We start from the raw sequence: 17421 nt of genomic DNA, 5'->3' as shown, positions 1-17421 counted from the left end.
GGATTGGCAGGATTAATATAGTAAAAATGGCCATTTTACCAAAAGCTATCTACAGATTCAATGCAATCCCCATCAAAATACCAATCCAATTCTTCAAAGAGTTAGACAGAACAATTTGCAAATTCATCTGGAATAACAAAAAACCCAGGATAGCTAAAGCTATCCTCAACAATAAAAGGACTTCAGGGGGAATCACTATCCCTGAACTCAAGCAGTATTACAGAGCAATAGTGATAATAGTGCATGGTATTGGTACAGAGACAGACAGATAGACCAATGAAATAGAATTGAAGACCCAGAAATGAACCCACACACCTATGGGCACTTGATTTTTGACAAAGGAGCCAAAACCATCCAATGGAAAAAAGATAGCGTTTTCAGCAAATGGTGCTGGTTCAACTGGAGGTCAACATGTAGAAGAATGCAGATCGATCCATGCTTATCACCCTGTACAAAGCTTAAGTCCAAGTGGATCAAGGACCTCCACATCAAACCAGACACACTCAAACTAATAGAAGAAAAACTAGGGAAGCATCTGGAACACATGGGCACTGGAAAAAATTTCCTGAACAAAACACCAATGGCTTATGCTCTAAGATCAAGAATCGACAAATGGGATCTCATAAAACTGCAAAGCTTCTGTAAGGCAAAGGACACTGTGGTTAGGACAAAACGGCAACCAACAGATTGGGAAAAGATCTTTACCAATCCTACAACAGATAGAGGCCTTATATCCAAAATATACAAAGAACTCAAGAAGTTACACCGCAGGGAGACAAATAACCCTATTAAAAAATGGGGTTCAGAGCTAAACAGAGAATTCACAGCGGAGCAATGCCGAATGGGGGAGAAACACCTAAAGAAATGTTCAACATCTTTAGTCATAAGGGCAATGCAAATCAAAACAACCCTGAGATTTCACCTCACACCAGTGAGAATGGCTAAGATCAAAATCTCAGGTGACAGCAGATGCTGGCGAGGATGTGGAGAAAGAGGAACACTCCTCCATTGTTGGTGGGATTGCAGACTGGTACAACCATTCTGGAAATCAGTCTGGAGGTTTCTCAGAAAATTGGACATTGAACTGCCTGAGGATCCAGCTATACCTCTCTTGGGCATATACCCAAAAGATGCCCCAACATATAAAAAAGACACGTGCTCCACTATGTTCATCGCAGCCTTATTTATAATAGCCAGAAGCTGGAAAGAACCCAGATGCCCTTCAACAGAGGAATGGATACAGAAAATGTGGTACATCTACACAATGGAATATTACTCAGCTATCAAAAACAATGACTTTATGAAATTCGTAGGCAAATGGTCGGAACTGGAAAATATCATCCTGAGGTAACCCAATCACAGAAAAACACACATGGTATGCACTCATTGTTAAGTGGCTATTAGCCCAAATGCTTGAATTACCCTAGATGCCTAGAACAACTGAAACTCAAGACGGATGATCAAAATGTGAATGCTTCACTCCTTCTTTAAATGAGGAAAAAGAATACCCTTGGCAGGGAAGGGAGAGGCAAAGATTAAAACCGAGACTGAAGGAAAACCCATTCAGAGCCTGCCCCACATGTGGCCCATGCATATACAGCCACCCAATTAGACAAGATGGATGAAGCAAAGAAGTGCAGACCGACAGGAGCCGGATGTAGATCGCTCCTGAGAGACACAGCCAGAATACAGCAAACACAGAGGCGAATGCCAGCAGCAAACCACTGAACTGAGAATAGGACCCCCGTTGAAGGAATCAGAGAAAGAACTGGAAGAGCTTGAAGGGGCTCGAGACCCCATATGTACAACAATGCCAAGCAACCAGAGCTTCCAGGGACTAAGCCACTACCTAAAGACTATACATGGACTGACCCTGGACTCTGACCTCATAGGTAGCAATGAATATCCTAGTAAGAGCACCAGTGGAAGGGGAAGCCCTGGGTCCTGCTAAGACTGAACCCCCAGTGAAGTAGACTGTTGGGGGGAGGGCAGCAATGGGGGGAGGGTTGGGAGGGGAACACCCATAAGGAAGGTGAGGGGGGAGGGGGATGTTTGTCCGGAAACCGGGAAAGGGAATAACACTCGAAATGTATATAAGAAATACTCAAGTTAATAAAAAAAAAAAAAAAAAAAAAAAGGCTAAGAGAAAAATGTTGGTGGAGCTTGTTGGAACCTCGTTTCCTGTACTCTGTGTGTGTGTGTGTGTGTGTCTGTGTGTGTGTCTGTGTGTGTGTCTGTGTGTGTGTTTCTCCTTATTCACTGGCCCCAGAGAATTAAGTTTTGTTCCCTCACCCTTTATGCCAGCCCCAGAGAATTAAGTCTACTGAGTGATTGATCACTGATTCCATGCTTCCTCCTTAGTTTACTTAACCTGTCAAAACTGGCCTTCAGCATTAAATACGGTAAGCATGAGACTACATGGCAATCACTCCACAGGTAATCTACTAGTTTCCTTCATTAATTGTACAAAAAACAAAAATAATCCAAAATTGTTAACAGCAACTTTATTATTTCACTGATGAAAAAGTTGTAGTTATGATGCATTTCACATAAATTTACAATAGTGGAGGTTATACATAAATTATATTAAGTCACAAAATTTCTATTTTATAGAATCAAATTATTTTGATGTATCCAGATGATGGCATAGTTCTTAATGGATAGCTGAGTCCAAATATGCAAAATATAGCTTCTGCTTCTGACCGTGGTGCTTTAAAATTCTTCGACATGCATTAATATATTCTAGTTGTAGGGAATATATTACACATAGGCTCTATCTTGCATTCAGGGCAAGCCCAAGCTGAATTTCACACACAGTACTCCTGTCCTCTAAAGTAATCTCAGATAGGACCAGAGAACAAAGAAACAAGTATGTTTGGGTTAGTATTCTCCATTAATTTAGAAAATACACAATCAACAATGCATCAAAATAAAAATAAGAAAGGAGAGCTCCATTAGTAGCCAGAATAAGTGAGTTTTGCTTTCAGGTTTCACGGATCACAGAAGTTTAAAAAGCAGATCAGTCATGCTACTTGGGATGATCAGACAGACTTAAACAATTATGCAGTGAGTTAAGGTCCTGAAGGTGTCTGGAGGTGCTGGGTAAACACATCACAGGTAAGGAATGGGAAACCTACCTCAGCATTTCTGAAAGGCACAATCTATGGAAGGGAGACCTAGTTAAGCCCTTTCTGATGTGTAGAAAGGAGTATGCTGAGCTGTCTTCTTTTAAAGGATGAGACCTTCATAGATTGGCCCCTCAGACTCTGGTGATTCCCGTCTTGAGCGCAAGTGCTCCAACGTGTTGTGAAAATGCTTGTTAATTTGCTCTGTTTCTTCACTGGACTCAAGGTTTGGGAGATCTTCTCGAATTTTTTGAATAAGTTGGTTCAAGACCTGAATTGTTACCTACAAAACAAACAATTGTGTAGCAGGCATGTACCACAAAAGAAAATTTAATAGCACTGTTTTAATAGCACTGCTTTAATCAAATAACTAAGTAACTATGAGAAAGAGATGAAAATGATTCTGAGTTTAAGCAACATCTATTAGCTATTCTTTAGGGAAGAAGTAAGAATTGTAAAAACTCAAAATATAGAGCAATAGAAACCAGCAAAGGAACAAAAAACAAATTGTATTTAACCTAAAAATCTTGTTTTAATGTATTTATTTCTATTTATATGCATTGGTATCTTGCCTGAATATATATCTGTGTGAGGGATGATTGTGTGAGAGTGTTGGATCCTGGAGCTACAGACAGTTGAGTTGCCATGTGGGTGCTGGGAATTGAACCCAGGTCTTCTGGAAAAGCAGTCAGTGCTCTTAACTATTAAGTCATCTCTCCAGCCCCTAACCTAAAAATCTTAATGATTACCACAATGTTACAAATGGACAATGAGCTTAGGACTGACTCTGAACTGCTACACAGTGACAAATCAAGCCTACAAATTGGAAATGTGTATTTGGTATTTGGTTAACTACAAGGTCTGTGCAGACAGAAAAGGATTCTGGGTAATGGAAATAGATTGCAGGAAGACTAAGCAAAGTTAAATTTTCACAAATTAAAAGTATCAAACCTACAGAAACAAAGAGCTATTTCACTTACCGCATCATTTTCTTTTTCATAGAAATAGATGTACCTGTTCAGAATCTCTATAAAGAGCTGAACTTGTAGAGAGGGGTCCATGCACTGATTTGCTATTTTTAGTGCCTTCTTTAGGCACTCCATGACCCTTTTACCTCCATGAAGCTAAAATAAAGGGCATGAAAATAGTAAAAGGATTAATGAATGAGAAATATCCCATTTTATCACCACCCTTAGAAATACAACACTATAAGGCTTTTATGCAACAAAGGGATACAACAAAATGAAGCCCTAAAACAAAGCAACTGTATTTAAAAACAAGTGCCAGGTGTGGTGGCAAATACCTAACTTTAACCCCAGTACTCAGGAGACAGAGACAGATAGATGGGTCTCTATGAGTTCAAGGAAACCTAATGTACAGAGTGAGTTCCAGAATACCCAAAGCTACATACAGAGATCCCAACTCCAAACCAAAAGAAAATTACAACTAGTAGTAAACAAGCTGTAGTGGCAATTTTGGCATTTTGGTCTCTTTAAAAAAAAAATTACAAAAATATTTTAAGAATATGTTTTGTTTTTAATTCCAGCTGTGGGATATGGACTGTTTCAGATAATCCACAGTAGCTGACTATGATCTGCCTCATGCTCTAGCAGGGGCGTGATTCTGTCAGCTGTAGGTAGTTTCCACAACTGTGTGACGTTTGGCATGCTGAGGACTCTTGAGAGAGTGTGTAAATGCTAGGGTCCCGAGAAGCAGGGTTATTGTCAGTGGATTGCTGGTTGCTTGCTCTCGGTCACAATCTGTTAAGCAGTGGTGCACAAAGACAAGAAGAAGAAATTAAATATCCTGACATCGAAGATCAAACTTGCCCTAAGGAACTCAACATCCCTAGTCAGCAGAAAGTGGTCTAACTTGCCCCCTTTTCCCCCTCTATCCTTTTCTCTCTTATTTAGTGTTAGGGAATTGAAAGGGTGGAAGAAAGGAGAGGAGAAGGTGGAAGAAAGAAGAGCCCACAAAGTAGCAGACACGGGCTACACCAGTTGCTATAAACATATACTTTAAAAAGTGGACCCTTTACCACAGGGTGAATGCTACTTCATGACCCACTCATTTCCTCTAATAAAGCAAAACAATTGTCTTTGTCATATTTCCAAGCTCCCAATGTTTCATGTCCAAAGCACAATGACAGGTGACCAGTCCCTGTTACCAATTCTATCTCCTCTAACAACCAAGAGGAACCTCACCTCTTCCCCATTTTTGTCTGTGTTTCGGCCAGACCAAAAGAGATGTGCACATGTGCTCACAGCTCGGCCTTGGTCCGGTTTTTTCAGAAGTTTTGATGCAGCAAGTGCACACTGAGTTCTCAAGGGCTCATGATTCTCTTCACTGAAGCATTTCATCCTCTCAAAAGTACCAATGATCAAAGTGATAGCAGCCAGCTGTGCTTTGGAGTCACTGAGTTCATCCTCATATAGAGAAAACGCCTGGCGTACACAGAACAAAGAACAGTCATGAACCAACCATCAACAGGAGCACCTCCAAAGTTCTTCCAAACCCCATTCCGTGAGATGGTTCAAGTGCCACTCACACCACTGCAAGGTGTGCCTCTCAATGAAGAGGCACAAGCTACAGCCGAAATGGAAAGGTCGCAAACAGTTTAAAATTAAGAAACCTATTCCAGCTTTCTTGAGTTGATACTTCTCAACTAAACTAACCACGGGAACTTTTAATTCATGAAATACTTTCATGGCTACCTGCCAGTAAATCTTGGTGTTTCTTCCATTCCTGGCAACTCAACAATCCTGCTACTCTGCACAGGCAATGACACTACTATATGACTCCCACATGGTCAGAGTTAGTCATACATAAAAAAGTGAGATAAAAGTGAGGGCCAGGCACAGTGGTGCATGCCTTTAATCCCAGCATTCAGGAAGCAGAACAGGTGGGTCTGAGTTCTGGATCAGCCAGCTCTACATAGTGAGACCCTAGTTAACACCAAGTGTATTACCTCAAAAATAACGGACCAGTGACCCAACCCAACAAACTGGACAGGAAAATCCAAGAAGGAAGAGAGAGCTCACCTGGGACATAAATTCATATGCTACTGTTTCATGATTTTCGAAGCCAATCTCCCCAGCAGCTAATGCTCCTTGAAGAAAAAGTCTCAGTGGTAACTCAGCCAGCTCGGCTTTAATCAAAGCACTGATAGTCTGATGGGCAAATGAAAAAATCTTCTGGCATTTCTTTTCCCATTTGTCATCCTGAAACAGGAAAGACCTATCAAGCTCAAGGGCAATTTGTTCATTCTACTGAAAACTTCTAATAAGGCCTCTAAGCAAAAGTACTGAATCTGAGTTCGGTTTTTCTGTCATTTTTCTTCTCTCTCATTTAAGGAACACAGAAGTAAACCCAAAACTAAACCCATCTAAAGCTGCTGCTTCTGTAATTTATATAGATCTGATATTTCTTTTTATGATTAGAAAAGCAACACATCCCTAAATTGAGGAAAATAACACAAAAAAACTTAGAAAATACAATCAACCCTGGTAACGTGGTTGCTAATGTCTTCCTGTCCACTTTTTGTCTATGTAAATATAGTGGAGTATTTGTATGTAGTTTTGTGATGTTTGCTTTAAAGCAGATCACTGAAAAACAGTTAAAATTGGGTTCATACTACAAACTATTTGTATGTAACTTTTTGTTAAGTTTCCTCGTAACACTAACTTATTTAATATTAATTACTTTAACAAGGAAATATTCCTTCAACTCATTTATAACCTAATTGGTTATACTGCCCCCCCGCCTAGAAAGCATCTGTGAAAGCATACTGAATGGTCAGTATATATACAAAGCTTTCCCCCCCCCCCACCACTTCTGGCTTTATTCTCTCCACACCCCCCCCACTTGATTATGAAAGTTTTTTTTTTCATTTTTTTTTATTTTTATTTTTTTTTATTATTAACTTGAGTATTTCTTATATACATTTCGAGTGTTATTCCCTTTCCCAGTTTCCGGGCAAACATCCCCCTAATCCCTCCCCCTCCCCTTCTCTATGGGTGTTTCCCTCCCCATCCTCCCCCCATTGCCACCCTCCCCCCAACAATCTAGTTCACTGGGGGTTCAGTCTTAGCAGGACCCAGGGCTTCCCCGTACACTGATGATCTTACTAAGATATTCATTGCTACCTATGAGGTCAGAGTCCAGGGTCAGTCCATGTATAGTAGTGGCTTAGTCCCTGGAAGCTCTGGTTGCTTATACAAAGCTTTATTAATACCCTAATTATGTGCCAAGTGCCAAGACCCAGCAGGTATAAAGATTTGCCATACAAGTCAGATAACCTGAGCTCAATCCTGGAACCCCTAAGGTGGAGCGAGAGGGCTGACCTTTCGCCCTCCACATGCACACCACAGCATCATCCCCAACCCCTCATACATACAATAATAAAAGCATAATGAGATTTGAGAAACTTCCCTATTATCTTAGTATAAAATCTTAGAAGAGGAACTACCGCATTTATAACACTACAGTTACACATTGGCAGCATACTAAAACTGTATAGTAATTCACATTTCTACCTTTATTAGATTACATTCTTAACATTGTCATTGCTGAAAATTATTTTTCTTTTCCCTTTACTATCTAATTTCTAGAAAGTTGTAAAAATACCAGTGAGGTTAAATACTTCATCGGTGCTACACCATCCAAACTTCTCTAAAACTAGTAAGTACTCTTTACTTTTTAAAGATGATATAATAAGATTTGTTACAAGGATAAAATACAATAATCCAAGTCTGTAGTCCTTGTTACAATACAATCACCAGTTGCTACTTGAGGAGAGTGTCTTAAATCCTGTTTTCCCCTTTACTTTTTTGTTGGTCCTCAAATTTTTTCATCTGATAACATTCTGTATAATTTGCCAGCCACTGGTTTACTGCTGACAGTTTTAGATTAGACATGTGAGATTAACTGTTCTTTCAGTAACTGGTTATTTTACTCAGCATGCTGTCTTCCAGGACCATCTATAGCATCACAAATGCTAGGGGTTCTTTCATTTTATTCATTAGAATAATGTTCCAGTATATGAATGCACATATGTGTATGCATACACACATCACATTTTCATTCTCCATCACTGAGGTGTTGGGCCATGGCCACTGTAATTAATGCTGCAATGAATATGAAAGTATACAATCTCTCAGAAACAAAAACTGACTTCATCTCCTATGGATATTTATCCAATAATGTGCTCTACCTTCAGCCCAACTATTAAGTTTCCCTCTCACACTTCTTTCCTTCCTTCCCTACTCTTCCTTTTTTTTTTTCTTTTTTTTTTTCTTTTTTTTTTTCTTTTTTTTTTTCTTTTTTTTTTTCTTTTTTTTTTTTTATTTTTGAGACAGGGCTTTTCTGTGTAACAACCCTGGCTGTCTTGGATGTTATTTTTGTGAACCAGGCTGGCCTCAAACTTATAGAGATCCACTTGCTTCTGACTCCTGAGTGCTGTGAGTAAAGGTGTGTACCACCAGGCCTGGCCCATGCTGTTTTCTATCGTAACTGCACTATCTTTATATTCTAACAGTGGTATGAGGGGGTTTTTTGTTTGCCTGCATGTGATGCCAAGGACTAATCCTAAAGCTCTCTGCATGCAGAGTAGGTGATCTACCAGCAGGGCTACGTTCCCAGCCATTGCACTAAAGATGAGCCATGCATAACTGCCCTTTTCCTCTGCATTTCCCTCCTGACTGAGTAACATCAGTTACTCAGCATCTTCTCTGAGAACTACCATCATCTGTATGTGCTCCTCGGGGAAACCGGGGAAACGTCTACCCAGGTCCTTTGTCTCTGTTTGTTTATTTGCTGTTTTGGAGACAGAGTTTCATTATGTAGCCCAGACTGGCATCCTCTGCCCATCTCTGCCCATTTTTAGACCCAGTTATTTACTTTCTTACTTCTGAAGTGAGTGTTTTATTGTGTTTTATGGGGTGTTAAGATTTATTTCTATTGTATGACGACTGCTTGCTTGCACGTATGTAAGTATATTGTGTGCAGGCTTGGTGCCCATAGAGGTCAAAAGGGAATGAAAAATACCTCAAACTATACCATGTGGGTGCTAGTAATCAAACTCAGGTCTTCTGTAAGAGCAGTAACCTCTGAGCCATCACTCCAGCTCAGTGTTCCTTATTTCGGATCTAGCCCCTTATAAAATGTACGGTTCACAGATACCTGTTCTGTTCCATACACTATCTCATTGCACTGCTGGTTCCTTTGCTGTGCAAAACTTTTTAGTTTTATACAATCTATTTGTCTATTTTTGCTTTTGTGATCTATGCTTTTAGTATCCCCTCTCCTTAACACCAACAAAAAGACCAAGGTCTAGTTCCTTAATCCATTTTGAGTTTACGTTTTGTGCATGATGTGAAATAAAGATCCAATTCCATTCTGCTACAAGTGGATATCCAGTTTCCCTGTCCCCTTCATTAAAAACTGTCCTTTCCCCCTTGTGTTTCTGGCATAGAACAAGGATTTAGGGAAGATGATACACTAGATGGGCCAGAGTGGCGCACATCTTGAATCTTGGCCCTTGAGAGGAGAGGCAGGTGGATCTCTGAGTTTGAGGCCAGCCTGGTCTACACAGAGAAACCTTAGCTCAAAACAACAACAACAAAACAAACAAAAACAGATAATCTGATCACACGTTTGGTTTTCTGGATACCTTCTCAGTTCCACTGGTCTATTCACATATATTTCTATTAGTACTATAGCATTTTGATCAGTAGAGCTTCATAACATGACTACTTTTACTGTTAGAGTGACAAATACCCTAGTCATGAAGTGCTGGAAAAAAAAAAAAAAACAGAACAGAAGCTATCCCGACAAAAACCTGGTAAATAGGCTGGTAAAAATATTAAGATATAAATGTTTTTAAAAAAATTATTAGAAAATCAAATTTACTGAGCTGTATTCCTAACATAAACCTGAATGTTCAACTTCTATGTCTATGAGACTGAGGAATTTTCTTTAAAATTAGGCCACTAAAGACGAGCCATAATTCTGCTTTAAAAAGAAACAAACTCATAGAGTAGTTGCGTGCGATTCATCACATTATTCAATTACAAGTTTTTTTGAGAAGTGATTATACAATGCTGGACCTTATCACTAGGCGAAGCTACACTGATTCAGACCGTATGGAAAAGTTTTAGCACCAATTTGAACTGATTCAGTCCCATATTTCCAAGTGCTGGTATGTGTGGCTCACCAGTGTCAGTTAAGAACAGCAAAGGGTGAGTAATGAATGAATCAGGAATTCTGAGGATGGGATCTGGTATCATTATCACATTTTGTGTGTGTGCTTGAACTTTTCTACAACCTAGAAGATACAGTAAAGAAAAAGGACAAATGTAGTGACAAGTTTCAAAGTAAACTCACCATTTGAGAATTCTCTTTGTACCGAAAAGCCAACTGATAAGCTGCAAATACCAAAGGTGGCAGTGTGAAGCGAATCCGCTGATTTCCACCAGCCCCAAAATGTTTTCGTGCTGTATTCAAAATCTGACAAAGAAAAAAATTTAAAAATACTTTTCCATACTAGGATTGTTTACACAATTACATGGGAACTCTATTCCATACTGCTAGTATTTATTATAGACCAGGCTTTATTGAGGCACACGGTTCCTATACTAATCACTCTAAAATACTAACCCCTTTTATATATAAGCAAGCTGGAAGCTCACACAGGCTGTATTACTGGCCTTAGGTAACTTGTAAAGAACAGATCTGCTCTTTTCAAATGCAGGTATATACTTCATTGACAAAGAACACAGGCAGATAAAGAAAATCAGAAGCACACGTGATGGTAGATTCTAGTCCTCTCTGCCCTTTACTACTGCTGTGTAGCAATCTATTGAAACATTCCATCCTGGAAAGATGCTCCAAAGACTCAGGAAATAAATAACCTTCCAAGTCCCAGACAGCTTAAACCTGTAAGACTAACAAAGGCCCTACTCAAGGACCAGTAAACCATGCTGATAGAAGAGACTGACCAGCAAGGCTGCTTGGAGGAGCTTCTCCAACAAGGAAGCTGCCAGCAAGCCATGCAGAGCTCCAGGATTGCAGATTTAATGAGCTGTAACCAGTACCAGAGTGGGATTTTCAGTTATGGCATTGTCTTTGAGATAGCCCTGTCCCTGTGAATAACTCCACCCTCTCATTGCCCCCACTCCTGTAAGTAATCCCAACTCACTAGTTGGCCAAAGTGAACATTAATAGAATCATTATGTGGGTCTGTCATCTATTCCTAATAGCAGTGAAGAGATGTCTGAGTAGTGATTCCCAAGAATAAGTCTCATACAACAACTGTCTTCCTCTTAGCTCAAATTTCACTTGAAAAATGAGGTAGCGCACTCCTATATAACTGTTAGGAAGATTAAATGACACAAAATTTAAATTGTGTAATCAATACCTTGCACAAAGTATGGGCTCAGAAAAATAGGCAATGGAAAAACAGCTGTGAGGGATCCGTGTGTGCGTGTGTGCATGTGTGCGTGTTACCAGAAGTAGAAGAATCACTCCTAAAAGCCAAGGCCCTACACTGAGTTCACAGTTCCAGGAAGCCAGCTATTTGGGGATTGTAGAGGCAAAGCTGCCTCAGACACCTGGTGGTTGCAGAAAATGATGACAGACCCTACAGTCTCAAAAAACAAATTAAAAAAAAAAAAAATCAGGTTATGTAAAGAAACCAGCTAAATTCCCCTTTCCACTTTTCCTATCCTTAGCTTCGAAAACCCCAGCCTAAGGCTACATGTAATCTCTCATTCTCTTGAACTCAGACCACTGAGTGACTGGGTCCTATGCCCTAATTAGTTGGCCAGAATTAGAGAAACTACTTTTCTAAAATTAAATAAAGCCTGTTCTAGCTGTTGGGAGCTGTCTAAATTCTGATCTTTTAGTTCTTCCTATAAACTTAATCATTTATCCTTACAGGTAGAGCAAACTTTCTAAGCACATTTAAATTAAGAAGAATACCAATATAATTTAAAAAGCTGTGTGAAACAAATGTATGGACGGTTCAGAAAGAAAAAAAAAGAAAAAGAAAACCAAAGGATTGGGCAGATGGTTCAATCAGTAAAATTCTTCCAGCACAAGCTTGAGGAACTGAGTCCGGTTTCCTAACATCTACCTAACATCTACTTAACATCCACCTAACATCATCCACCTAACATCATCCACCTAACATCTACTTAACACCCACCTAACACCCACCTAACACCCACCTAACATCTACATAAAAGGCCAGGTGCAACCAGGCAACTGCAGTCCCAGCACTGGGGAGGCAGAAGCAGGTGACTTCATGGAGCTCACTAAGGAACCCTACCTAGAAAAATACAATGGAGAGCATCTGAGGAAGACACTTGATGTGCACCTACATAAACATGCAAATACAAACACCAAAGAGGATAAGTGAGTCCACGTAAAATACAGAATGTGATATATTTGGGTCTTGTGATATGGAAGCATACAAACATAATCCGTCACAAATATGATCATGCTACAGAAAATGCTACACACACACACACACACACACACACACACACTCGGGAAGGGGAACAACTTAAAATATTTAAAATACAGTATTCACTGTACTGTCCCATAGTGCATAAAAACAATCTCTCCCTAAGCCAAATCAAAGGTTATCTCTCCACTAACAGAAATTAGCTTTTTAATCATTCACTGTCAGATGCCAACAAACCTACTTAGACCACATTTAAATCTTCATTTCATAAAGATTAACCGAGGACTACAATAAAACAAAGAGCTTTGTCTGATTACTAAACTTCACACGTTTTTCATCTGACAAAAAAAACATCTTCCTATCAGAGCACAAGTCAGCCTAGGAAGTCTATGAAGTTTATTATGACAAATAACTAAACATTCCAAATGCACTACGCTACTGAACAAGAAACAACACAGAATAATTAATGTAATTTCCAACTAAAGAAAAGCAAGCTTTTCTGCAATTCTCAGGTTTTCAAAAGAAGCAGGAATATCTAACTTGCTCCTCTGAGTGCCAACAGCTTACTCATTTATACAAAAATAAAATCTCAGCTGTGCATGGAGGTACACCCTAAAATCATAGCACTCCGGAAGCTAAGGCAGCAGGATCATAATTTTGAGGCTAACTTGGCTACAGTGAGACCCTGGCTCAAAAAAAACCCCAAAACAACAACAACAAAACCTAAATATGTTAATTTTGTAAGGCCATGAACTTTAAATTCAGTAGCAAGCTTTTCAACATCTTAAACTAAGGCAAAAGCTGCATTAAACCATTTAAACACTTCTCTGCTCATTATGTGTGATGAAAGGTTACAGCAAGAGATAACTCATACCAAATACTGCTGATCAGGGTCTTCAGAACGCAGAAGGTGAATAAATCGGCCAACAAGGCTCTGTTCATCAGCAAAGTCTTCTGGGTCAGGGTCTTCTACAGGCTGGTCTGGCTGATCCTGAATCAACGTGGACACCAAATTCATTATGGAATCTACCTGCAACATGGAAAGTAGAAAATATTAGCGTGAAACCAACATCAACAAAGGTAACAGTTTCTAAGTGTATACGCAATGAAACAGTATCAGCAAATTAATTCAGGGTTTTGTTTTGTTTTTGTTTTTTGTTTTTGTAAAGAAGTTGGTATAAACAGTCTCAACCAGCTGTGAACCTTAGAAGCTACAGTAACAACCCGTTTGGCAAAATCAGTCCATTAGTATAATAGTGGAATGAACGTTTTAGGAATAACCAATGACTTTCTACTCAGACTTAAGTTTTGTTCCACAGGGATCCCGTAAACCTGGCCAAGAACCCAAGTATGAAGTGAGAGGCCTGAGGCAGAATCTACTACTATTATTTTGCTAAATTCACACAGTAACAAGCTGCCTTCTAAATACTTACCCTTCCACCTATAGCTTCCTCCCTTATCAATGATGCTTCTTTTGCAGTGGGTAACAGTTAATACAACTCAAAGGGTAGAAAATAAATGACTATGGAGTGTTAAGTCCTAAATAGCATGTCTTTAGCATACCCTCCCCAACATGGCTCAGGGAACACTGAAGAGGGAACAGAAAGATTATAAGAGCCAGAGGTCAAGGATTACTGCAAAATAACACCTTCCCACGGTAGCTGTGATTGCCTGCCCAAGATCAAGCTCGTCAACGCGCATGCTGGATAGGGAGGAAGTTCCCAAGGATCCAAGCCCAGTTGAAGAGCTATTGGCAGTGCTGGCTGCTAAAAGCAGCAGAGTCATTTCTATGGGAAAAGCTACTGGAAAGTTGCTTATACTCCCAGCAGGTGACCCTCACCCATTCACATACAAGCAGTAATAATTGAACTGAATGGGGGGGGGGGGGGGGGCAGGGACTTTGTTTCAGAGGCATTGAAAAGTTAATAGGTCAATATACATTTATGCACAAAAATCTGAAAGAAGATATGCCAAATGTTAATCAACTGTGGTTATTATCCTTTTGGTGAAATCAGACGTATTTAATAATTCTATGTACATCTCCAATTTTTAACTTCTATAATAAGCTATTCATAGTTTTTATTCTGTTACCTCCTTCATTTATTACCAGTCTATAGCTCAATGTCCCCTAAAAGAGAGTATCTGTATTCTCTTACCTGGTCCTGAGAGACGATTTCTGTGTTATAATCCAGAACATTACTAAGCACATAACAGCTCATGCTCTTTCTGGACTCGTAGTCAAAGTACTCAAAAAGTGGGTGGAAATGCTTTAACTTTAAGACTGTTAAGATATTGTTGTAAGTATCAACTGGAATCTTCAAAAGTCTGGTAAGCTCCTTTGAAACTGCACTACTGGTAGCAATACTACAAAGAGAAAAACAGCAACCCTTTCATGAATAAAATTAATCTTTATACACATAGTACTTGTTTCACATATTTTTTTTAAAAAAAAAGCTTCATTTACCAACTATGGCAGGCAGAAGAGTTGGCCCCAAGGTCATGAGAGTAGAAGAACTGGCCATGTCCCTCACTGGTTGCAACATTCAGGTGAACAGGCCCTGCACCTCACCTGGACAGCAGGGTAGAGCTGGCCATGCTTCCAGGGGTTGCTGGTGAGCCAGCCCTAAGATGGGGAGAACAGGAGAGCCCTCGGACTGACTAGCTCAGATACCTTGCAGGCCCAGATCCAGGGCTTTGGATTGCCTTACCCCAACATCTACTGCATTTATGGAACTGCTGGAGTACGTGAAGGAGCCTGTCCTACAGATGTAAACCTACAGGCTATCCATGGCACAGGGCAACAACAGAATATCCAAGAGGAGTCCCAGTGAGGCAGCAGAAGTCAGAGGCCTTGTACTAGACCAATGAATGAGTCTTTACAATGAACATTTGCAAAGAAGTGTGGACAAAAGGGTACCCCATGAGATACACTACAGTTTGCATGAGATTTTTTTTCCCCATTGGGGAGAGGCTGCAAGGGTGGAGGGCAGGTACAGGGGACAGGAGAGATGAGTGTGACTGGGGTGCATGGTATGAAATTCACAAAGAAGCGATAAAAAGTTTTTTAAAATTCAATTACACATTTAAAGAAATAGATCAAGCAAATTGAGAAAATAATACACTTAATCTCTATCCTATTGGTTCCTAGGATAGAGAGCAAGTATTATGAAGAAAGTAAGTAGGAGAAAAATCCATGCAAAAACCACCTAGAAGATGGTGATTCAGGGAGACCAAGTTGAATTTAAGAGGTAGCATCTTATATAGGGGACTGCGCATATTTTAGCATTTACAAGACCTTTAGACACTGGCATTTCTAGTTATTTTAGTAACTTTTACTTTAAAGTTCATCTTGGAGGGATAAAGGAAAACAAAGATATCATTTACTTTTCTCTCTTACTTATGTAAAAGATCTGTACTGTGTTTCAGTTCACAGGAAAATGGAAATGACTAATAAAAGGGAGTAAAGGAGAAAGGAACTTTCCTGTTGTGTCCTAACCAACGGGTGGAAACAAGAAAAGAAAAAATAGTACATTAACACCCAAATATTACAAGTAACTTAGAGAAAAGCAGGAAGTCTAATTAAGGGACTCAAGGGGCAACTGTTGGGGAAAAGACACATATCACAGCACCAAAATACTCAAGGAAACAGAGGCAGTAGGGGATCTGAGTTCTAAGTTCCAGGCCAGCCTGGTCTAAGAGCAAGTTACAGAATAGGTAAGGCTACACCAAGAAACCTTTGTCTCAAAAAACAAAAAAACAAAAACAACCACCCCCCCCAAGTGGCCCTTGTAGGGTGCCACAGGTCTAGGACAGCATGACTAAGGAAGCATCCAGTGTAGGGAACATTATTGTAATGGTTTGTATATGACCAGGCCAGGGAGTGGCACTATTAGAAGGTGTGGCCCTGTTGGAATAGGCGTGGCCTTTTTTGGAGTAGGGGTGGCACTGTGGGTGTAGGCTTTAAGACCCTCATCCTAGCTGCTTGGAAGAGAGTCTTCTGCTAGCAGCCTTCAGATGAAGATGCAGAACTCTCAGCTCCTGCTGAACTGTGCCTGCCTAGATGTTGCCTTGTTCCCACCTTGATGATATTGGATTGAACCTCTGAACCTGTAAGCCAGCCCCAATTAAATGCTGTCCTTATAAGACTTGCCTTTGGGGCTGGAGAGATGGCTCAGTGGTTAAAAGCATTGACTGCTCTTCCAGAGGTCCTGAGTTCAAATCCCAGCAACCACATGGTGGCTCACAACCATCTGTAAATGAGATCTGATGCCCTCTTCTGGTGTGTCTGAAGACAGTTACAGTGTACTCATATATAATAAATAAATCTTAAAAAAAAAAAAAAAGAGTTGCCTTCGTCATGGTGTCTGTTCATAGAAGTAAAACTGTAACTAAGACCATTTTCCCAACAGTTATTAAAACCAAAGCTCAAATATTGTTATACTTTGAATATATACATATGTCCCTAATTTTTCAACATAAACATACATACACCCTTATTGTTTACAATTTACTCATCTGCAGTAAACCTTTTTCTTTTTTGCAGTGGTGAGGTGATGTGCGGTAGGATGGGGTAGGGAGGCGTGGTGGTCAATGATGTTTCCCTACTAGTTTAAAAACTGGCTCATTCTTGAGGTTGAAGAGATGGCTCAAAAGGTTAAGCACTAACTGTTATTATATTATAAAAGACCAGGTTCTCTCTCCACCACCAACATGGCAGCTTGTAACTGTCAGTGACTACAGTTTCAGGGTGTGCCAACCCCCTCTTCTAGTCTCTAAAGGCACTAAGTACACACATGATGTGTATACATACATTCAGACAAAACACTTATA

At 39.9% G+C, this 17421-nt stretch overlaps 1 protein-coding gene across 1 annotated transcript in view; it reads right to left on the bottom strand.

Moving 5' to 3' along the window:
* Positions 1-2487: 2487 nt before the first annotated feature.
* Vps35 (VPS35 retromer complex component) overlaps positions 2488-17421 on the bottom strand; it is a 35899-nt gene continuing 20965 nt past the window's right edge. Inside the window, exons 11-17 of the mRNA NM_001105718.2 lie at positions 14748-14955; positions 13466-13621; positions 10509-10631; positions 6167-6346; positions 5330-5569; positions 4106-4249; positions 2488-3408 (exon numbers count right to left, since the gene is read on the bottom strand). Of these exons, the coding sequence (NP_001099188.2) occupies positions 3229-3408; positions 4106-4249; positions 5330-5569; positions 6167-6346; positions 10509-10631; positions 13466-13621; positions 14748-14955 (1231 nt within the window). The 3' untranslated portion in view covers positions 2488-3228. The remainder of the gene's footprint in view (positions 3409-4105; positions 4250-5329; positions 5570-6166; positions 6347-10508; positions 10632-13465; positions 13622-14747; positions 14956-17421) is intronic.

Source organism: Rattus norvegicus, chromosome 19 (assembly GCF_036323735.1).
Source record: "Rattus norvegicus strain BN/NHsdMcwi chromosome 19, GRCr8, whole genome shotgun sequence".
NCBI lineage: Eukaryota > Metazoa > Chordata > Mammalia > Rodentia > Muridae > Rattus > Rattus norvegicus.
The sequence above is the reverse complement of the archived record's forward strand: the minus strand, read 5'-3'. Positions and strand labels throughout refer to the sequence as shown.